This window comes from Drosophila novamexicana, unplaced genomic scaffold (assembly GCF_003285875.2).
Source record: "Drosophila novamexicana strain 15010-1031.04,08,12 unplaced genomic scaffold, DnovRS2.1 tig00004555-arrow-pilon, whole genome shotgun sequence".
Classification (NCBI taxonomy): domain Eukaryota; kingdom Metazoa; phylum Arthropoda; class Insecta; order Diptera; family Drosophilidae; genus Drosophila; species Drosophila novamexicana.
The window spans coordinates 4,453,059-4,475,184 of NW_020825052.1; the positions used below are offsets into that span (position 1 = coordinate 4,453,059).

General features: G+C 42.4%; 5 protein-coding genes across 5 annotated transcripts; all 5 read left to right on the top strand.

The window, feature by feature from the left end:
* The first annotated feature begins 2,506 nt into the window (after window positions 1–2,506).
* Window positions 2,507–8,595, top strand: LOC115770341. The gene is made up of 3 exons (XM_030715579.1): window positions 2,507–2,557; window positions 7,134–7,400; window positions 7,474–8,595. The coding sequence occupies exons 1-3, from the start codon at window positions 2,507–2,509 to the stop codon at window positions 8,593–8,595; spliced, it is 1,440 nt and encodes a 479-aa protein (XP_030571439.1).
* A 297-nt stretch (window positions 8,596–8,892) lies between these two features.
* On the top strand, window positions 8,893–11,299 carry LOC115770409 (sugar transport protein MST8-like). Its single transcript, XM_030715670.1, has 3 exons — window positions 8,893–9,623; window positions 9,805–9,977; window positions 10,044–11,299. Exons 1-3 carry the CDS (start codon window positions 9,251–9,253, stop codon window positions 11,184–11,186), a joined length of 1,689 nt encoding a protein of 562 aa, XP_030571530.1. The 5' UTR covers window positions 8,893–9,250; the 3' UTR covers window positions 11,187–11,299.
* Window positions 11,300–11,802: 503 nt separating this feature from the next.
* Window positions 11,803–13,861, top strand: LOC115770342 (arabinose-proton symporter-like). Its single transcript, XM_030715580.1, has 3 exons — window positions 11,803–12,169; window positions 12,389–12,561; window positions 12,624–13,861. Exons 1-3 carry the CDS (start codon window positions 11,803–11,805, stop codon window positions 13,722–13,724), a joined length of 1,641 nt encoding a protein of 546 aa, XP_030571440.1. The 3' UTR covers window positions 13,725–13,861.
* Window positions 13,862–14,610: 749 nt separating this feature from the next.
* Window positions 14,611–16,541, top strand: LOC115770262 (D-xylose-proton symporter-like 2). The gene is made up of 3 exons (XM_030715479.1): window positions 14,611–14,786; window positions 15,089–15,264; window positions 15,327–16,541. Exons 1-3 carry the CDS (start codon window positions 14,612–14,614, stop codon window positions 16,440–16,442), a joined length of 1,467 nt encoding a protein of 488 aa, XP_030571339.1. The 5' UTR covers window position 14,611; the 3' UTR covers window positions 16,443–16,541.
* A 1,182-nt stretch (window positions 16,542–17,723) lies between these two features.
* LOC115770244 lies at window positions 17,724–19,996 on the top strand. The gene is made up of 3 exons (XM_030715452.1): window positions 17,724–18,057; window positions 18,134–18,315; window positions 18,745–19,996. Exons 1-3 carry the CDS (start codon window positions 17,964–17,966, stop codon window positions 19,915–19,917), a joined length of 1,449 nt encoding a protein of 482 aa, XP_030571312.1. The 5' UTR covers window positions 17,724–17,963; the 3' UTR covers window positions 19,918–19,996.
* Window positions 19,997–22,126: the final 2,130 nt, after the last annotated feature.

A 22,126-nucleotide genomic window follows, 5' to 3' on the forward strand; every position in this document is an offset into this window, starting at 1 on the left:
ACAAACACACACGCATAATGATTCTCCAGCGAAAATGTTGATGGCACGTGACTACTCATAAGCCATTAGCCGGCCATGCGCACAAAAACCTGAGCTGACAACTTGGTCCAGCTACCTGCTGCTTGTTGTTGTGATTCCTTGCAGACCAACAGTGACCAGAACAGTTTGTATTGTCGTTGGTAATTGTTGACTAATTGAAGCGGGCTACGGCCAGTGGGCAATGATCAAAGCATTGCCCGGAGCAGCCAATTCATAGCCTGACAGTCCCAGTCCCAGTCACAGTCAATTCGTGTCAAGTAGTGCCGTGTCCAGTGATTTAGAGCGCCGTTTAGTAGTTCGGACATGTGTCCTGTCCGTGGTTGCTAATGAGCTGCAAATCGTGCCAACTTGCGTACGTGGTAAAGCCCTTTAATGCCAGAAAGTCATCAGACGCTTCAGAGATTCCTTGCCCAGATCTACCTTAACATACGAGATAACTCACGCCAATTTTAAATCGCCTCAACACATATATATATACATAAGCAAGGCAGTGGCTAGCTTCTCAATAAGTGTATTTGCCTCTTCCAATGTTCAAGCCGCTATCTCATCCATAGTTTAAACCGCCTCCTCTTTTGCTTAAGCTACCGTCTCCTTTAATAAAGACGCTGCCTTCTTTAAAGTTGAATCCGCCTTCTCCAATGTTTAAGCCGCCTCCTCCTCCTTAATAAGCAGGCTTTTCATACATACATACATACATACATACATACATACATACATACATACATACATACATACATACATACATACATACATACATACATACATACATACATACATACATACATAAATACATACATACATACATGCATACATAAATACACACATACACACGCGGGCGGGAACTGCCCAGCTTGAAACGTGCGCTGGTGCACTAGTTTATGATAATCAGATAATCATATACACAATATTTCTACATAACTAAATTATAGATAACCTAATTAAATAATGAAAAGCTCAAATTAGCCAAATCTCGCAAAATAATCACAAATTATTAAAAATTTGTAGTTCCTATGTATTTTTGATAATTTAAATATGAATTTAAATAGTAGAAACACGTTTTTACAGCTGAGTGCCACTTAATTTACCCTGTACCATTGAAAATAATAATGAACGGTAGCTTAACAAACATTTTAGCAGGCATAACAGCCCACTACCATAAAGTATGAGTTCTTGATAATGGAGTGTGAGTTTTTCTTTCGGCGTTTCTACGCTCAAACATTAAAGGAGGCTAGGAATTTAAATATTGTAGTAGGGTCGAACAGGGCGAAATGAAGAGTGCCGCTTTCAAAACGGAGTTTTTGGAGCGTAACCCATAGACAGGCACGCCCAAATAAAGCAATGATACATATTCTTATTAAAGCAAATAATGCGTAAAAACCAGCTTATTAATTTATGCATTTGATCATTATCCATGCCATATAAAAATGATATTTTTAATGTTCAATGCACAGTACAAAAACAATATGTAGATAAAAAAGCAATCGAATCAATTGATTTTCTGAATTAAATTTTGCTAACGGTCATTTGGCAGGATTTTGTTTCAATTATTCTCTTCCATTTAGGCCATGTAGTCAAAAACACACAGCTATACATTCATTCATGCACATGCACACAAAAACAGTCACTAGTTCAAACAAAGCTGACAAGCAAAATGTTGCTTTGGTGCTTTAGCTTTTGCTTTCACTTTTTATTTGGATTGGGGTGGGCTCGATTTGGCTAGTTTGAGTTTGGTGCGGTCAATGAATTGTTATGCAAATCAGCGCATTGGCAGAAAATCAATTAACTAAGGTAAACACGCGGTGTAACCAGCAACAATGAGACCAAAACCAGACCCTGGTCGAGCTCCTTTTGCAACATGTGAGCCTGTCAAATGCTTTTGTGGGCTTAAAATTAATTAAAACCCATTAAGCCGCATCTTTGGGGCTGACAAGTATTTTGGTAATACATACATACTTTGAAGTTTTGCTCACTGCCAGCTCACAGGACAAGAATTAGAGCCTGTAAACGTCAAGCATTAGGGCAGAGCAACCGCCCAAAATTGACCCAAACTGCACAAGCACACATACGCATTAATTGTACAATGGGTAAGGCATTTGAGATGGTTATGTGAGAGATGGGCAGGGGCGGGTGAGTGTGCGGTTATATATATGGCATGACTGTCATTTGCTTTATGCACGCTGTAATATTCATGATTGTAGTTAACAAGGACAATTATGATTGATTTATGTTCAGGGTTATGCGCGTGCCATCGTCCTGGCCATTAGTTTAAGCCACGGCAACAGAGCAACTAAGTTGAACTTTATGTCAGGTGGCTTAAGATTAAAGTTGTCCATAATGCCAGCCATACATTAAACACAGCCATCATTTTAAGACAATGTGCTCATAAAAATTATGACTTTTACTAGGCCTCAAGACGCAGCATAAAACTTTGAGTACCTCGTTAAATGTCAGGCCAGTGCAAGACCACATGATAGCCCCAACTATGCTGGTACTGAACACACGAACTAACACTACGAGTGTGAGTGTGTGAGTTGGTATATTTAACTTTTAACATAAACATAACATTTAATTAGATTGCTCAAACGCCGCGCACGACGCCGTCGCTGCTTTAAATCAAATGCTACGCCAAAACTAATGTACATTTTGCAGCGCGTAGCTCCTGCTACGAATACTCCAAACTTAAGGGTAGGTGTTTTGGAAAGGTGTTAGCTAATAAGCCTTTATTGTCTTAACTTTATTATTGTCTATGTAAATATGAAGCACATACCGAAGGCATGTGAAGTAGAACTTGTTGGCACAGTAAATTAAACAATCGAAAAGATAGAAATTGCATAAATTACTCAACACTTTGATATGCTACTTTACTCGTGTAAGTATAAATTGTGAAATTAGCATCGTCTTTCTCTCTGGGGTCGAGGGTTCATGTAACGCAACAACTCTTGGTCATCAATTCTCATAATCGCTTCAGGATTACTTTTCAAATATTTGCTCACTAATCCCAGAGGTTATTGGCCTTAATTAGTATAATATCCTAGCACACATATTCTCACACGCACACTGACCTGTTTAATTTGTATATAAATGTTGATTATTTCTTTTATTTCCGGTTCTCTTGGCTAGTTCAATTTTTGCCAACCGCTGTGCACATTTTAATCCGATTGTTTTCAATTATTTCTAAACCTGTTTGGCTGCCCTGCTGTGCGCTCTGTGGGTGTCCTGGCGCCCAAGTCGCTCGTTATGCATAATTAAATAAGAGCAGCAACAATAACAACGGCCACAGCAACGTCAGCCGGAGCGAAGGGATTATTAAAATGTTTACGTGCAACATTGGCCAGTTGTGTGGAAACTAAAATAACATCAGTTGTTTCCACTCGCATAATGCGATTTTAAATGCATGTCCGTACACATTGCATTGAATGTTGCTTGCCATTCCTAAATGCTATTTATAATTTTCGCGGCATCTAAGCTAAAAGCCGTGACATTTATCGGCACTAAAGAGAAGCCGTTGGCCTTTAAGAGGCCAGGACAACCCTTTGGGGCGGATTTAAAATTGGGGCGACCATGTCGTTTGCCACAATCGATGTCGTTTATCTTCTGATTTGTTGCCAAACGAAGCAAAACAAATCACTTGGTCGAACGACTGCTACTCCGGCTGGCAAACTAACAACTATGCGTACATAAGCTACATGAAAACTGAGCCTCGCGAAGGAGCTGCAGCTTTAGACGTAGCTGCTGCTTTGACGAGATTTCCACTGCGACTGCTGTTGGGCATTGCAAATGAATTGTTCCCATTTTTCAGGCATCGTTGGCGCATGGCGAAGTCGCTGCGATTCGCATAGCCGGCAATAAAGACAACAAAAAAATGGCAGCAAGGACAAAGGCGAACGCAAAGGAATTTGGTAGGCATCGCACCGCCTTGTGTTAACAATAAGAGCACGCCCCAGAAAAAAGGTACAAATGTTGCTGAAATTTATTAGCACGCATTAACCAACACACATCCACACACACGCACACGAAGCATGCAAGGACAAGGATATGTGAACATCCATGTATTCCTTCTCATATAGCTTTCACAATTGTTTTGTTTTCCTGGCGGGGAAGCTTCTTGCCCTTTTTTATTATGCGCTGTCGCATATTCCATGCCTTGAAGTTAATCAGGATTTGTGTTGCCTTTTTGAGATAAATTAATTTGTGATCTGACTTTGGGCAACTCCATTGAAATTTGCATAAATAACATTTGCCGTGGATTGCATGTAAATCTCAGCAGGAAACATAAAAATTCTATAGCCTGTCAAATGAAACAGGGCTTGGGGCAAGTAAAATTAAACTCTGCACTCGATAAGCAGGTCAAAAACACGCCCACACGCACACAAGAAAACTACAAAGCATTATTATTTCAGCACATTAAGCTTGGTTTATGGAAGAAGCTAGCGGAATGTTAGCACACATTGGCACCATTTGTCACTCAGTCAATGGTCGCAGGCAAATAAACTTCCCATATACTCTTTCTAGTTCAACCATCTGGGAAAACCGACTGCTATATGAAGTTACCTACACACAGCAAGTTTCTAAATTTGCTGAGATGTTTGAATTCGACTTATTAAGGGCCAAAATAGAGATTGACTTTATATCCTTGCAACTCAGCACCTACTGACTCCTTCTTGCCATGTCCCTTAATCCACCTGAACATGTTTTAATTAGCGAGTCTTCAGATTTGGTGATGAATCTACTCCTTTTGAGAGAACAGATTACGTTTTTATTGATAAATTTCCCGTGTTCCTATAATTATCAACATTTAGGCTGCACTATATAAAACAGCTAACATAGAAAATAAAAGGCAAAATATAATTTAAATATGAAGCACCTTTGGCTCAAGTCAATCAAGCTCAGCAATAACTATACTCCTAACATTAGATCAAGATCGGTAGAAAAACGAGACAGTTAAGTATAGAAATATAGTACACATTTGCAGATATATATCCTGCCCGACTGCCCAGAGAAAACGATTTTTCTTGTTTTTTTCTTTATAAATTGCATTTGGATTTTGCAATGTTTATGATACACATTGAGGCCAAGGCTCGTAAATCTGAAAACCGACAATTGCCCATTTTGTGTTGGCATAAAAATTCTCCAAGAGCAGGCTCGTAGCCAATCAATAAAACATTTATTTATATATTAGTTTGAGTGGTCATGAAAATGCAACAATATATGATGAGTCTCCAGTTCAGCCTAATTAATATATATGTAGGCATCTGCAAATCTTGTACAAGATAAACAAAACATTAACTTTAAGTGTTTCCTATAGGATTTACGGCTTGCAACTCGGTAAATAAAAGTAAAATGTGGCAAGCCACAAGCAGCTAAAACACAGAAATAAAAATGCCAAAGAAACTTCCACGGAAGTGTCACTTGGAGAGTCGATTGGCTGCAAGTCATGGCAGAAGCTCCAAACTGCGAGTCGGTCTGTTGCTGAGCATGTATTTATGTAGCGATAAAATTAAATTTATTTTAACGCCGCACAAGCCCACAAAAGTCGCACATCGCCCCGGACATAGCCATTCCCAGTGCTTGTGGGCGTATCATGTGCTCACATAGTCAAACATTATCGCGAACTTAGTTGCTCGTTCAAAACTTAGATGCCAATGCCCGGCTACGTTTGTCTATCCTTCCTCTGCAGCGGTTGTGGGCGGAAATCGCTTAAATTTGCCGTAAAAGATGCGAAAGATTTCACAACACAGGCAGGAAAAGCACCTGCGATAAAAGTTTCTACGCCATTTTCCACTTGCCTTATATCACATTCCGTGTGTGCAACTCCCTCTGCCTGACACTATTTCGTTGGGTTGGGTCAGCAAACGCATGAGTCCGACACTTCCCTACTGGCCACAGGCTCCTAGCAACGAAGTTGGCTAATGCAACCCATAAACAAGCTGACAAATGCAATGCAATGGCGAATGGAATTCACGTCTGTAATAACACCAAGCGGGCGCAGCTATTTTAATCAACGCTCACCAGACAATATGACAACGCATTGCAGACACAAATGACAACGATTTAAAGACCATCATTTCGAATGAAGTATTAGGCTTGAAGAACTGTATCTCCCACCAATTTGTAGAACGAGAATCCTTCAAAAATAGAAAGAAAAGTTATCTTCGGGTGATGTATGCTTGAAATTCGGTGGTAAGTTAAAAAAATTGCGAACTTATATACAAATTTCATCTTCCGACAAATTGTTTTATATAGGGTCTAAATTATATAGCGGCTTGATAATACTTATTATATTGAGCACATAAGTCTTAATGTCTTGATTAGATTAGAGTTATTTTCTTGATGCACAACCAAGTGACAGATGTTTTATAAACTTTCATAAGTTCTTTGCGAATTATATATAAAACTGTATATAGTTCTTAAAAATATATAATACGAACTGAACTTTCAAACCTATTTAAGCACTCTAAATTAATGCATACAATAATAATTGGATATATTGCTAAGAAACTGCGAGCATTATCTTTTGTACTGCTAAATAACAGTTTATTGTTGGAAAAGCACAATATTTGAATACAACATTATTGCTTTTAAGTATACCTACAAGCCTGCAAAACTTAATAAGACCAAGTATATGCACATATATTTGGTAATTATTTATTAGCAGTCTTTGCTTTGAGCCCAAGCAGTCAATTATCCAAATGAGCATAATTGTTGTGAAGCGTGATTATTCAATGACAATTCCGCAGCGAACTCGTACAGTTGCTCTTCCAGTGCGCATGAGAAGGGCGTAATTCGGAGAGCTTATCGCATAGTAATGCACGTTTATGGCGTTTATGGCCGAAATAGTAGCTATTAATTAAAAGTCTTAATATGGTATTATATTGATTTTTTGTGTTTAGATTGATGAGCTTAACGGCAGCGGGCTTCGCTTTATGGTAATTGCCCGCGATAAGCTGATAGTATACGAACAGCGCAGCGGTCCGTGCGTGACTTATAAATATAAATAGGATCAATGGGTTCCTGGTAGTACGCCAATGACAGGCGATAAGACAGGAACCCCGCGTGGCTCCTTCCAGCAGGAGCAGGAGCAGGAGCAAGAACAGAAGCGAAAGCAAAGCCCGGAGCACCACAGCTGGCTAAGTCGTTGTCGCAAGAATAAGCCGCAATGGAATGCGTTGGGCGCTGGCTCGCTCATCTTTGTTTCAGGCGGCATGAGCCTGGCCTGGGGCGCTGGCTTTGCGGCACAATCCATGCATATGGAACTGCTCACACTGACGCTGCACATGCAAATCTGTTGGTATGGAGCGGCGCTCCTTGGAGCCGCATTGAGCGTCATATTGACACACCGCACACCACAGCGACCCGTTTATGTGAGTATCGATGGATTGATAATTGGTGGTGCAGCTGAGGGTACTAAACCTATTGACACGATGTTATCAATAGGTGTTCAGCTCATGCCTGGTGCTGATCTGTGGTGTGCTCTTCCTTACGCTGCCTGAGCGACCAAATGCCATTATTGCAGCACGCTACTTGGATGGATTTGCCAATGGCTTGGTCTTTGTTCCCACTCTGACTACTGTGGGCGAGCTATCTGTTTGTGAGATGCGCGGCGTGCTAGCCGCTGCCGTGGAGCAGTTGAGCTACAATTTCGGCATCTTCATCCTCTTGTTCTACACGGCCATCTGGCAAAGCGGCTGGAATGTGACTATTGTGGCCGATCAGGTGCATGGCCTACTCAGCATCATATATGGTGTTGTGGCACTCGCCTTGGCACTGACCTGCTGCATCGAGTCGCCCGTGTATCTGCTGCTTCGCCGCAACGAGCAGGCTGCAGTGGATGCACTGCGTCATCTGCAGCGCCCATCGGTGGTGACCAGCGAAACATTCCTGCTGTTAGATGAGCACAAACGCTACGTAGCTGCCAATCGGGATCTGAGTTGGAGTCAGAGCATACAACGCGGTCTGGTGCCGTTGCTGAAGGTCGCCGCACATCGTTCACTGTATGCATTGAGCATGACTCCCATCATATGGAGCGCTCTGTTCGAAACAGCAGTGGAACTAACACCTGAGTTTCACACATGGCCCTATGTGGTATTTGGCACTTTGCGCTTGAGCGGCTGCATCTCTGTTGTCTTCCTAATGGACTCCGGTGGCCGAAAAAAGCCGTCGCTGTTTGGCACCTTTGCTGGCGGTGTCTTTGCCATTGCCTTTGCCACATTATTCCAGCGTTTACCTCGCATGATCGCTGCTTTGTCCCTCTTATTTTGTTTTCAGTTTTTCGCGGGCGTGGCGTATGCAGCTTCCGCTGTGTACCTGACCGAGGCTTTTCCATTGGCAGTCAAACCGTATTTTGTTGCGCTCGTATATGCCCTTGAGTTGCTGATTAGGCTGGGCTTTTGCAGTTATACGCCAACGCACTCGGGCATATCCATCTATTTTTATATATCGGGTGGCATATCCTTAACCTTCTTCTTGCTGGGCATCTTTTGTTTGCCGGAGACGAGGCTGACAACGCTTGCAAAGGGTCATTTTAAGATTCGAAAGTGGTTCAATGAAGATTTCTGATATAAAAGCATATTACTAAACTTAATAAAGCGCGTATTTGTTAAAAGCTCTCCATCAAAACACCACATAAGAAGTGATTCAATTAAAAATCTTAATACTAAACGACCTGAAACCTTACTAACTATAGTTAAATATTTCATGCAACCCTCAGCCGCATGAGCTCACGTTTAGTAAATACTTGAGAAGTCGAACACCGCAATAAATGCCTTAATAAATTTGATAAAAGTGTTTCTCGGATATACTAACCTGCCATAACCTGTCATGACTCAGTTACCTAGAATTTACTGCTAAATAATCACAAACAAAATAGCAAAATTATTAATCGCTTTTAATAAGGGAAAGCACATAAGCAGACATCTAATAAATTAGCCATATTTCAAGTATTAGTTTGGTCTTCATGTCCCGTCTTAATCAAAGTTTATGAACAGCCTGATAAGCTATGTTATCACCAATTCACATTTAAGAACGCGCGTGTGATTTTGTCCATGGTTCGCTTATCGCAGCAGCGATAGGCGTTTATCTAGCCCCCCTATCAATTTACCAACGAGTTTTACCAACGAAAAGTTACAAAAATGACTTGACCGTGAGTTTGAGCATTCAGTTACCAACAGGTTGCAGTTAGAAACTGTTGAGGGAGTGGATCACCAAAACCAAAATGAACGATAAATATTTGCCACCTGATCCACCGTCATATGGCTTCACATCGGCACCACCGGGCAGTTCACAAAACTATCCACCACAAGGTTATCCGCAGCATGGTTATCCACCACAAGGATATCCACCACAGACATCTTATCCACAGCCAGGGTATCCTCCCCAGAATTATGTACCACCGCCACAAAACTTTGGGGCACCACCTCCACAGAACTATGGATCACCACCTCCACAGAACTTCGGCCCACCACCCCCACAGAACTATGGACCACCACCGACACAGCCACTGCCGTCCTCCCCAATTGTGGTGCAGCCCACTGGCTGGTATAACCGAAACCAAAAGAACAAACCACAATCAAATGCCGCGGGCGCGGGTATGTTTAACCACTGAGAATTAGTCAGCTGGCCATAAAAAGACCTGCTGTCGATAAGATAGTCCCTGTCAATCAGCTTTGTAGTTCGCTGACGTGCAGGTTTTGCCCGCGCCTGTCAGTGATCAACTGATTGATCAAAAATGTTCCTGCATTAATTTAAATTATAATTCTATTATTTTAGCTGCACTCATCTTTCTATCGGGCGGCATGAATATAGCGTGGAGCATTGGTTTCCACAATTTTTATGTTCAATACCTTCCTGTACACACGCGCGTGGCTTGGTTTATTGGCGCCATCATTGGAGGAGTATTCAGTTGTTTTCTGGCAAACAAATTGCCAAAGAAAGTTGTTTTGGTAAGCATACGGAATCAGTTCCACACCGCAGCTACTATTTTCTAATGCACTGCATCAATTCTATAGTGTTTCTGCTCACTTCTGGTTATGATTGGTGGAATTGTGATTGCAAGCACTCGGTACAACATCAAAGCCATAGAGGCGAGTCTCTATCTAGATGGCATAGCCAATGGATTGGCATTTGCTCCCACTATGGCACTGGCCGGCGAGGTTTCAGTATTTTATATGCGGGGCGCAATTACCGCGTCCATTGAGCAAATGTGCTACACGCTGGGATTCTTTATTCAGATTATATATGTGTCATCCTGGTCCACGAGCTACAACTATAATAGCTTTAATGCAGAGCAAATGCATGGCGTACTGGCTGGCATCTATGGGCTGATTGGGCTAGTAATTGCTGGTATACTCTGTATTGAGTCGCCAGTGATAACGCTGGCCAATGGTGAAGAGCAGAAGGCTCTCGATTTACTACGCCGTCTGCAGCGGCCGTACACGATCACCACAGAGACATACGCGCAGCTGGAGGAGCACAAACGTTATCTGGCGCAGAACAAGGATTTGTCGACAAGCCAGAGCATTGTCCAGGCCTTGCCAGCTTTTGTAAGACTATGCTATCTGCGAGCCCTAAATGCCATGAGTTTTTCCACCTTTGTGTTTTACGCCCTGATAGTCTCCTTTACGTCCAGCTATTATCTAAGTAGTCTTACTTGGCGGTTTATTGCGTTCGGCGCTGCTCGCTGGCTGGGCACATTCATCAGCAGCTTTTGCATGGAGTCAGCAGGACGCAAGGGCCCAACGCTTTTTGGCCTCGTGGTCTGCGGTGGCTTGTCCTTTGGAATTGCTAAATTAATCGGTGACGTCTATTCTATTCACTACGCTGATGGAGATACAATCCTTGCCCTGCTATGCGTGTTTCAGCTCTTTGCAGGCATTGCCTCTACGGCCACCTCTGCCTACCTCTCAGAGGCATATCCACTGGGCGTTAAGCAACACTTCATTGCATCAACCTTCATAGTCGAAATGCTGGTCTTCATTATCATTTCATCTGTGAAGTACAGCATTCAAGGTCATGCCATTTTCTTTTACTTTTTGGGTGCCTTGTACCTGATTGGTTTTTTCCTGGGGATCTTCTGTCTGCCAGAGACCCGACGAACCACTTTACGTGAATCACAAGACAAATTTAAGGGTATGATAAGCATGGGCTTTTAATTAAGTAAATCTCATTACTTACATTCCCATCAGCATAACAACATTCATGATTAGGCGCTACTTTGAAGTAAATGGCTTTTATTATAATAAACTATTCCCATCCAATCATTCAATCAATGCAGCTATTTTTGCTGTAGCTACTAGAATTATCGTATATACTGCGCACATTATAGAACAGAAATGAAATATGCGACCTTTGTGCTTTATATCTGTATGTCATAAATTATAAATCAGCGTCTAAAAATACGACTTGAATAAAAACATACCGGTATTTCACCACAGCTGTTCCCTTAACATATTGATCCTTTTTTTGAAAGGGGAAGTACAAGCCGCTTTAATGTGTAAAGGGCTATAAATTACTTGATCGCTATATCGAAGAACCTATGCGAAGAGCCTAGTTTGACGCGATATTAGCAAATTTTATGGGCATGGTTATGCCAACCGCTCTTATCATTTTATATATGGTCTTATCAATAAGAGGGCGTAGGTGTACGGCCTTATCAGTTTTTCCAGCAAAGCAATAAAGCATAAATAACGCTTTGGTCAAAATTGTAAGCATTTAGTAGCAAAACGCACTCCAAAATAAAATATTCTCTGGATGCGTTACGAAAACAAAATGAAGAGCGATAAACATTTACCTCCAGAGGCACCTGCATATGGGTTCCCGTCTGCACCGTCAGAGGCACCACAGGACTGCCAACCTCCTGGTTATTCTCAACATGAATATCATAGGTACGATTACTCCCAAGCCACCCAAAACGTATTCCCACAGCAAACGCAGCCCCAACAGGTGTATACTCAGCACCCATACCCACCGCCGGGTTACGCACCACCGCTGCAAAGCTTTGGCTCCCTGCCTCAACACAACTATGGTCTGCCCGAGCCGCCACAACCACCACCGCAGAGCATAGTTCAAGTGCGACCCAGTGGCTGTTTCAACCGCGATAAAACCAATAGGCCGCAAATGAATGTCTTACGTGCAGGTAAGTTTCACCAAGCCACTGATAACAATACTTAAAAATAATTAAATCATTTGGCGATTAGCTACTTTAATATCTTCACTTTGGCCTAGTAGACTCTGTGGCTGTCCTATCCAAACCTATGAAAAGTAAAAAACTTATTTTGCGCAATTCACAGAAATTTTATACTCTATAAGAGTTTGCTGCATTTACATGTGACTTACCAGTTTGATATTTTTTCAGCTACGCTCATCTTCATCTCGGGCGGTATGAACATTGCCTGGAGCATTGGATTCCGCAGAACTGTTTACTCTTATCTAACAACGCATCTGCGCATAGCTTGGTTCATTGGTGCTATTATTGGAGCGGCAATTAGCGGCTTTCTTCCCAAGGTGGTCCCAAAGAGGGCGATCACGGTAGGCATATTTGCAAACTTGCACCACTGCACACTTTAACTCTATTTTCATACCTCTGGCAGCTATTTTGCTCGATGCTGGTGCTTATTAGCGGTATATTGAATGCCAGCACCCATCAAAATATGGATGCTCTGACGGCTGCTCTGTACTTAAATGGCATTGCTAATGGATTGGCATTGGCTCCAACACTGGCGCTTGCCGGGGAGTTGGCCGTCTTTTACATGCGCGGAAAAATTTGTGCAGCCACTGAGCAGCTGAGCTTTAACTTGGGCATTTTTTTGCAAATCTTAATATCCACCACATTGAGTACAAGTTATTATTCAGATGGTTCCAATCCCGAGCGCATAAATGGCATTCTCGCTGCAGTGTTTGGATTTCTTGGACTATGCTTTGCCACACTGCTGTTCATCGAGTCGCCGGTGGATTTATTGGCCAGTGGACAGGACCTTGAAGCCACCGATGCACTCCGTCGCCTGCAACGTCCCTATGTCGTGAATAGTGAAGTGTATGCTCAGCTGGCGGAGCACAAGCTTTATGTTGCCGAAAACAAGGAACTGCCACCTGAGCAAAGCTTTGTTCAGGCAACTCCAGCCTTTACAAAACTTTGCATACTTCGTGCTCTTAATGCCATCAGCATATCCAGCTTCATGTTCTATGCCGTGCTGGTAAGCGCAAGTACCTCTCACAACTATTGGGAGACGAGGTGGTCTTATATCCCATTTGGCGTCTGTCGTCTGTTGGGTAGCATCATAGCCTGCTTTTGGATGGACTCGATCGGACGCAAGAAGTCAACTCTTCTTGGGCTCGTCGCATGTGGGGGCTTGGCATTTGGAATAGCCAGTCAATTCCATCATCCGCTCTACAATGGAGTTACAATTATGCTAGATATATTTCAGTTATTTGCTGGCGTGGCTTTCGCTGCCTCCTCTGCATACCTGGCCGAGGCGTATCCATTAATTGTTAAACAGCACTTTATTAGCGTAACCTTCATTGTCGAGCTGCTGGTGCTTATTATCATATCCACTTGCGACATCACTAACGATTTCTTTTACGTTATCGGTGGCATCTACCCGGCCGTCTTCATATTGGCTATGTGGTGCCTGCCTGAGACACAAAGAACTACACTACGCGAGTCACAAAAGAAATTCAGAGGCTGCTTCTAATTTAGACGACAACACAATGCGTTGATATAAATACAATAATAAAAAATATATATGCGTAATATTATTTAAAGTTTATATCACGAACGGACTGTAATTTTGTTAAAGTATTGATTTAATGCATATCTGATAATGTGTCTTCTACTTATTTCCTGTAGCCATTGAAAATGTAAGTATAAATATGAATAAACAGAAAATAAAAAAATAAAAAAACAAGAAATTATGCAGCTTATTTCTGACCGCTTACTTCTAAAAATACTGTTCGATCCGCCTGACATATTTGCTGCCTGCAAAAAAAGGACACACTTTGCATACTGATAATTTTATATTCAATAACTCAAAATTTATAGTTTCTATAGAAGCTAAAAAGAATCTTGGTTATTAGTGAGTTTTAACAATAAATGTTGAGTCATAGTCGATACTGAAAACATTAAAACCTAAGAGTGTCAAAGAGCGCGCGTCATAGGCTCGAAGAGAGAAGAACAACTCGCCGAATGATAGAAAAAGAGAATATGTGTGTGTAAAATCGCACAAATCGCTAATATGAAATTTACATGAGATAACTATCAGCAAAACTATTATCAGCCCAGAAATACAAATCAAAATATCAACATACAAAAGGTAACAAATGCGTCTATCGAACGTGCCTGCAATCCAATATAAACATTCATAGATAAGTGACTGGCTAAAAGGTTGCGCCATGGCCACTGCCACTGATAACGATAGTAGCTGCGATCCTATGGACTCTAAGCGTTTATCAATCAATGCGATAAGAAACGTTTACTAATGGATAAGTCAAACGGAAACCTGTTCGACATAGAGTCCAAAATATTTTGTTTCGTGTAGTAGTCTCTTGTACCTCGACAAAGGTGGTCGTACACATAACCGACATGGAACAAAGGAACGAATATCAGCGAACGGCGTCACAATCCACAGTGGGATACTCACCACTGCCAGAGCCAAATCAGGAGCCACTCCCACAACGGCAACTACCATATCAAAGACCAGCCAGCTGCTGCATCCGTGATATGCGCAATCAGCCACAGGCAAATGCCTTGGGTGCCGGTAAGTATGAAGTAGGCATACTTATACCTTCCAATAAACCTTAAACAAAAGATAATCGAATGTACGGTACATGCATGCAAATTTTTGGAAGCACTCAATGGGTCTTATGCCTAGTAAAACTTTGATATACTTAGTAAAAAGATATATCAAAAAGTTTGAACAGTTCTTACAAGCTTTTAAAGCAACACGACCTGGATACTTAACCAGTTTTCTGAACAAACCGTCGACTCCAGTTAATAGCTATCAATCAGCAATCAACTCTGCTAATCCAATAAACAATAATAATGCTCCTCCTATTATAGCTGCTTTGATCTTCCTGTCGGGCGGCATGAACATAGCCTGGAGCATTGGCTTTGACAGCCTGGCAGACGAATTGGTGATCAGTACGCATCTGCGGATCTCTTGGTTCATCGGAGCCATCATCGGGTCTTTACTTGGCATTGTAGTTGCCAGGCACCTCACCTACAAATTACTCATGGTTAGTGTATGGTTTCATATAAAGATAAATATACTGATAAACATACCCTTCGGGCTTTTCAGCAACTCTGCTGCCTGCTCACAATCATTGGCGGTATTCTGTTCACTGCGACACAGCTGCAAGTTGAGGCTATGCTGGCTGCACGTTACCTTAATGGCCTAGCAAATGGGCTCGCGTTACCGTCCACGCTGGCCATAGCCGGTGAGTTGGCAGTGTGTTATAAACGGGGAACCCTGGCCTCCGTCACGGAGCAAATGTCCTGCACTTTGGGCATATTCATGCAGATTGTTTTCAGCGTCAGCTGGAGCCCGGACTCTGATCTGTCTGTGGACAAGCTGCAGGGCGTGCTATGTACCATATATGGTGCTAGTGCATTGTGCCTGGCCAGCATATTCATTGTAGAGTCACCAGTTCGTCTGCTGACTCAGGGCGAACAGGAGCTGGCCATCGATGCTATAATCCGCCTGCAGTATCCCAGAGCTGTCACGGCAGAGACCAACGATCAGCTGACTGAGCACACTTCTTATATCACTCATAACAGGACACTGGGAGCTAGCCAGGCCTGGTGTCAGGCGCTGCCTGCCCTCTTGCGCCTCTGTCTGCTCCGGGCCCTCTATGCCATGAGCACAAGCATGCTGGTCGTCTTTACGCTTACATTGAGCAGCAGCAGCGTCTATGGCCTAAGCAACGGGCCCTATGTGCTCTTTGGACTTCTACGTTTGGCCGGCAGCTGCAGCGGCGCCTTAGTTCAGGATACGCTTGGTCGCAAGATAACCCAGCTGATTGGTTTCATGATCTGTGGCGGTGCGTCCATTGGCCTAGCCAGCAGGTTTACGGATGTGGAGTTTGTGCGGCTTCCAGACTTGAAGACGGCTTTGTGGCTTTTGCTAATGTTCCAATTCTTTGCTGGACTTGGCTTCGCACCCAGTTCTGTCTACCTATCAGAGGCCTTCCCACTTTCTGTAAAGCGTATGTGCATCTCATTCGCTTATATTTTGGAGTTGACTGTACATTTGTCTATCTGCAACGTGGATCCCAGCGTGCACATTGATGGCGTCTATTTCTACGGTCTTGGAGTGTTCATGCTGCTGGGCTTCTTATTCAGCCATTGGTATCTACCAGAGACAAAGTTCTTGACGCTACGTCAAGCACAACAAAAGTTTCGCGACTTCTCGTGACCAGCCCAAAAGTAGGCGCACCAAGACTTTAAATCATTTAATGCTAGCTAAATTTAGGCAAATACCTTAGCTATATAAACAATATTTTTTGTACATACATTTATATATTAAACGACTGATAACCAATAATATCAGCAAGCTTTCAATACTCTTGCATTTAGTGTCTAATCAGCGCCCAATTAGCCGCTAGTCCACGTCTCTAATGGTTGCTATAAGAAGGCAATACAGTAGACGCTCCAAAAATCAAAAAGGTCTTTATTAAGTATATAAAGATTGCTTTAAATATAATAAACTATTTAACATAATACAAACTAACGACTAAATTTGTTTACCTCAAAATTCACATCAAACTGCACTAGCGGCACATACACCCAAAATTGAAGTTCAGGTTATAAGAACCTAAAAGTTAAAAGGAATTCAAAACGAGAGAGCTTGTAGGAATTAAAAAGATAAATCGTGAGAGGATGCAAGAGAGTTAAAAGTGACAGTGTGAGCAAATGTAAAGTAAAGTCGATTACATGAAAGCCAGTAAAGCTTGCATAGATTGTACTCATACATCGCTTAGAAGGCCAGTATTTATAAAAAGGTTATTTTTAGAACACATCGGTAAGTAAACTTAACTAAACTCTAACACCCACAACCCGCTCATGAATTTGTTTTAAAATGACCTTCATATAGTCAAAAGAAAATAATACTTTTTTCAGCCTTAGTCCCTAACTTTGCACTTATTGCGAGCGACCACTGTAATTAAGAAAATTAATCTGAATATATACAATATATAAGTGAAATGCCAATTGCTGATAACAGCTGATCAGCAGGAGGCAGCAGTTGCCCATATCAAAATTTTGAAATAATATTTGCTGAATCTCATCATAGGGTGTCAAATTTGATAACAGCTTACTGAAGGCCGAACTAAACACTTTAAATCGAAGGAATCCTTAAATTAAAAAGATGCTTTTCAAGACCCTTAAAATATTTGTTTATTTAATATGCTGTCCTTGCAATATTTAAGAATATTTTGTTCAGTGTAAAAATTCGCCTGGTAGTTATTGGCGTTTGTGTCCACTCTACCCACTTCTGACGCCTACTATTCAAATTTAATTAATTTATTTATATCCAGTAATCATATTGATAAGAGAGCGCGCAAAAACTTTTGTGTGTTTGCGTGTTTGTATTTTATTTATCTTATCAGAGCTTCGACGTTCTCGCCTCAAGCACTTCAGACAACTGTTGTGTGTGCTTTCCGTTTATCAACTGCACAGGCAACCGGTCGGTCAGGCGAACAGCAACTGCCCAGCTCTCAGAGGGCAAGTGTATAGAACAGCGCGAAATCAAGCCCCAAATAAAATGACACAGTATGTGAAAATGACGGCTACAGTCACAACAAGTGATCTATAACTTCTAAAGCATAAAACAATATATAAAACAGTTGCCAGTGACAGTGTGAAGCAAGCAAATAAATCAATTGACTAAAATTAATTGCAATCAAATATTACCAATATTGGCGAAAGGAATTCCAGAATGCCGCTACTGCCGACCATTGAGGAGGAGGGCAAACTGTCTTGGCTGCGTCTGATGTGGCGCTATCGCCTGCAGTTTCAGTCCCTGACCGCGGGTAAAAACGCATCCAGTCAGTGTGGGCAAAGCAACATATCCTGATCCCCCACTTTCCATATCTATCTATACTTCAGCTGCGCTCGTGTTTGTGGGCAGCGGCATGCGATTGGCCTGGTCCATATTTGACACGCCCGCGGGCAAGTTCCTGAACGACTACAATACACACAATCTGATGATGAGTTGGTTTATTGGCGCTGCTGTCGGTGCTCTGCTGGCTGCTCTGTTTGTTCAGCGCGTTACCAAAAACGTGGCCTTTGTAAGTGCTCCTGCAGTCATTAGCTGCTTATCTCACTTCCATAAACTGATAAATATTGAATCGCATTTGCCATTAGCCATCAACTGTGATAATCTTTCTGAGAGCTTGTTGCCTGCACTGAATTCGGGGATATACCACAGAAAACATAGCCCAGCTTGCGAATCCATTCTCATTACGTTCTTGACTCAGGTTCCTTTCAAAGGTGTTACAATTTTGCAAAAATGTAGTGTTCCCAGCTGAGATCAGTTCTTCGTCAAGAAGAGCATCAGAATATTGATTTTAATTTTTTAGAAATAAACTGCATTTCATACAAAATCATATGAAGAACATCTTGCCGAATAGTTCCTTTCAAATAGGTTTTAATTTTAGCCAGGTTGCCTGAACGGCCTTTGAATTTGAAAATCTTATCACTTGGCTCTTTATTTGCAGACCTCTAGCGGATTTCTGTTGCTTGTGGCTGGCATATTGAACTTGGCGCTGCCGCGTCATTTCATCTCCGCCTGCTACAGCAGCGTCAGCGTGGGCGCCGCCTACGGTCTGACCCAGGTGCAGGCGCTGGTGACGGGCTCGGAGATGGCACACAAGTCCATTCGCGGCATGCTGCTGAGCTGTGAACGCATCTTTCTCTGGCTGGGCGTCTGCATACAGGTCTTCTATACGCGCGTCTGGTATACCTTAGAGCCAGTGGAGAGGGGACACACCATGCACATTGATCAGTTGCATGGCATCTTGTTGGCCGCCCTGGGCGTAGCCGCAGTCATCTTGTCCCTTTCATATCGCCTGGAGTCACCTCTATTGCTGCTGCGCCAGGATCGGGTTATGGCAGTTGGTGACACGCTAAAGCAGTTAAATGGCTATTCGCAGTCCGGCACGGAGCTACTGCGTCTGCGCGAGGATTGCCGCCAGCTGCACAATACGAGCGACTGGGAGCAGTTCGCAGATGGCTCCCTGGATTCTCGCTGGCAGCGCTGGTCACGTCGTCTGCTGCCGCTGCTGAAAGTTCTCTTCCTGCGCTGCTTTGCAGCACTGGCGCTCTCCTTGCCCTATAATCGTGCCTTTCTGGTGGTCAGCTGGCACGGCCTCGAGTGTGACATGAACTGTCTGTACTGGCTGGCATTCTGCGGCCTGCTTGGCAGCTTGGGCGGCGCCCTACTCGTGGATTGGCAGGGTCGGCGCAAGCCCTGCTCGCTTTCGCTTTTTGTAGCGGGCATTGTCATTGTCATGGTTGGCGGCGTCTTTGAGCATCTTGAGTCGGTTAAGAAGACCTACTACGACATCAATCTGCAAGCAATTGCACTCCTCATGCTGCTTTTTGAGGTAATTGTAGCTGCGGGCGTGGCTGTGCCCGCCCTGGTGTACTCTGGAGAGGCCTTCAGCGTGGCGCACAAGGCGAGATGCTTGGCGGGCGTCCTCATCTGTGAGCAGGCTCTGCAGCTCGGTCTCATGGTGGCCGCCTTTGAGCACAATCTGAGGGATTCGGTGTTCTTTTTTACCTTTGGGGCCATGAGCTTTGCCTTTGGACTGCTGGTCTTCATGCTAATGCCTGAGACACGACAGTTGACGCTGTACGAGTGCCTGCTAAAGTTTAAGAAAGTTCCTTAGACCTTAACCTGATTAACAATCGGGTATTCACAAAAACCTATCTCTATGGATGTACCATTAGTCGTATACATTTATCTCTGCTAGTAATAAAATTATCGTTCTATGTGTACTGATCCGCTTTATTGCTAAAATATTGAGGCTGACGAAGAAGTCTCCCGTCAAAACATTTTCCCACACATTAACAATCGAGCTTTTTTAAGTTTTTTTAAGCCAAGGGTTAAGTGTTGCTTACCATGCTAAAAGCTTTGGAGTTGTTGCAGCTTTTCTGTGAGCTTTTTTATAGCACTGCAAAAACTGTTACCAGTATTCGATTTCCACAGCTTTTACTGGAAAGCTATCCCCGAATATACCGTTATTTGCATTGTAAACACACTGTTTTCGCTCAGCCGGCTTCTGGGCAGCTTTCGTCCATTCAACGGTACGTACAACTTATTCGGATTGCCATTGCCCTCAAATACGCCACTTGGTGCTTTTGCGAGTTTAAGAGGCAGGGGCTTGGCCCAGCACTAGTGTGAGAGAGGAAGAGGGAGAGGGAGAGAAGGAGAAAGAGAGCAAGACACATGGCAAACACAGAAATCAAGTTGATGAATATGGCGTGAGATGAGTTTGAATGGCACTCGCAGCAGTACCCAAAACAGTTGGTGGGAAACGCGTTTGCTTAAAGCCAACGAAGGCTAGGAAAAGCCAAGGAAACAAGTAAAACAACTCCCCGGATAGCTCACTCGAGTGCTTTGCCACATCTAATGATGTGGAAAATTTGTTCGCCCACCCAAAAATAAAGACGTACACGCACACAGCCACACACTCTCACATATGTATATGTACATACATATATAAATTTGAATGGCGACTTATTGATATGCAATATTTGTGTTTTTGCTGCACACATCTTCATTTGGGGGCAAACTCTGAGCACTTTGGGGTCTCGTTTGTGCATAACATACCGCTGGTTTCTATAGTTGGCTGCTTGACTTAAGGATCGGCTGGTGCCTTCTGCCCTGCGGTTGTCTTGGTTGCTTTGAGCCTGGACCCAAGCAAATAAGCCCACAATTAGCAATTGTGGTATAGGCCGATACTCACAGGCCAATAACATTCGGCCAGTGGCCGTAACAACAGCAACAGCAACAGCAACAACAACAACAACAACTACAGTGAAAGCAACAACAACAGGAGCTGAGACTAAACGGACCCTAGAGACGCTGCTCGGGTAAATGAAGCGTCGGGAATTGAGTTTAAAGTTATTTAATTTTTAATTGTATTAATTAGCGTGCGCCAAAAAATATGCAAACTTTTGCAAAATTTGTTTGTTTATGCAGTTGTTGTTGTTGCTGTTTTTGTTGTTTTGTTGTGTACACGTTTCCCGGCGGCCTTACCGACTTACCGAAAACTTACAAGTTGAAAGCTTATTACGGAACCTGGCCCACAAAAGTTGCTACACAAAAAAATATATACGATAAGGCCTGAAATTAACTAGACGGCACAAGTTGCATAATTGCTTAATTCTTATACGCACACACACACACACGCACACTCTCATAGACAAGTAGGAACTCGTGTGGGAAATGTTGTCAAGCTAAAGATTAAGTTAAGCTAAGTCAATATTATTATGATAGATAAATAATGAGGATAAACATAGGGAAATCATCGCATCTAATACCTCAATTATCAGTTTTGATTAAAACATAGTAATACCTATTATTATTGCTACTATTATTTTCTTTTATTAAATTTATATTTTTTTCAATATTATTTGTGTTATTAAAAACTGTTTTTATTAAAAAAGACACTTCAAAAATAATGAATTTTGCTCTCCTCAAGATGAACACCCAACTGTCCGTCGTTTAATTATTTCGGCTTATGAAAATATTCAGGTGCTTTTTTCGTAAAGCACACCTGCTTAACGTTATTTCAACGGTTGAAGTTTCACCTAGCTTAACGAAGAGTTACACTTTGCACTGCATTTCAAAAACTAAAGCATACTCTTCGACGCAAAAAGCATGAACTAAAGCTGTATTAATTTGTATACTTTGCACAAAACGAGTAAGAGTATATTGTTTTTTGTGCAATGTCTATCTGTCTATATAATTCCATCTGATTTACTTTGAATGCAGTGGAATATTTTTATACAAAAGAAAATCATCAATTGATGTGTTACACAATTTTCTCCGATTGAGACGATCTATTTCTCTAACTTCTCAAATTTTAGCTG

Bases quoted from the DNA above. Each gene is read 5' to 3' on its own strand.
- LOC115770341 (XM_030715579.1), top strand. From the start codon at position 2,507: ATGATAGCCCCAACTATGCTGGTACTGAACACACGAACTAACACTACG. The intron at 2,558-7,133 runs GTGAGTGTGTGA...GAGCAAGAACAG, and splicing joins CACGAACTAACACTACGAGT to AAGCGAAAGCAAAGCCCGGA. The intron at 7,401-7,473 runs GTGAGTATCGAT...TGTTATCAATAG, and splicing joins CACCACAGCGACCCGTTTAT to GTGTTCAGCTCATGCCTGGT.
- LOC115770409 (XM_030715670.1), top strand. From the start codon at position 9,251: ATGAACGATAAATATTTGCCACCTGATCCACCGTCATATGGCTTCACA. The intron at 9,624-9,804 runs GTATGTTTAACC...CTATTATTTTAG, and splicing joins ATCAAATGCCGCGGGCGCGG to CTGCACTCATCTTTCTATCG. The intron at 9,978-10,043 runs GTAAGCATACGG...TCAATTCTATAG, and splicing joins TGCCAAAGAAAGTTGTTTTG to TGTTTCTGCTCACTTCTGGT.
- LOC115770342 (XM_030715580.1), top strand. From the start codon at position 11,803: ATGAAGAGCGATAAACATTTACCTCCAGAGGCACCTGCATATGGGTTC. The intron at 12,170-12,388 runs GTAAGTTTCACC...ATATTTTTTCAG, and splicing joins AATGAATGTCTTACGTGCAG to CTACGCTCATCTTCATCTCG. The intron at 12,562-12,623 runs GTAGGCATATTT...TACCTCTGGCAG, and splicing joins TCCCAAAGAGGGCGATCACG to CTATTTTGCTCGATGCTGGT.
- LOC115770262 (XM_030715479.1), top strand. From the start codon at position 14,612: ATGGAACAAAGGAACGAATATCAGCGAACGGCGTCACAATCCACAGTG. The intron at 14,787-15,088 runs GTAAGTATGAAG...CTCCTATTATAG, and splicing joins GGCAAATGCCTTGGGTGCCG to CTGCTTTGATCTTCCTGTCG. The intron at 15,265-15,326 runs GTTAGTGTATGG...CGGGCTTTTCAG, and splicing joins TCACCTACAAATTACTCATG to CAACTCTGCTGCCTGCTCAC.
- LOC115770244 (XM_030715452.1), top strand. From the start codon at position 17,964: ATGCCGCTACTGCCGACCATTGAGGAGGAGGGCAAACTGTCTTGGCTG. The intron at 18,058-18,133 runs GTAAAAACGCAT...TCTATACTTCAG, and splicing joins GTTTCAGTCCCTGACCGCGG to CTGCGCTCGTGTTTGTGGGC. The intron at 18,316-18,744 runs GTAAGTGCTCCT...CTTTATTTGCAG, and splicing joins TTACCAAAAACGTGGCCTTT to ACCTCTAGCGGATTTCTGTT.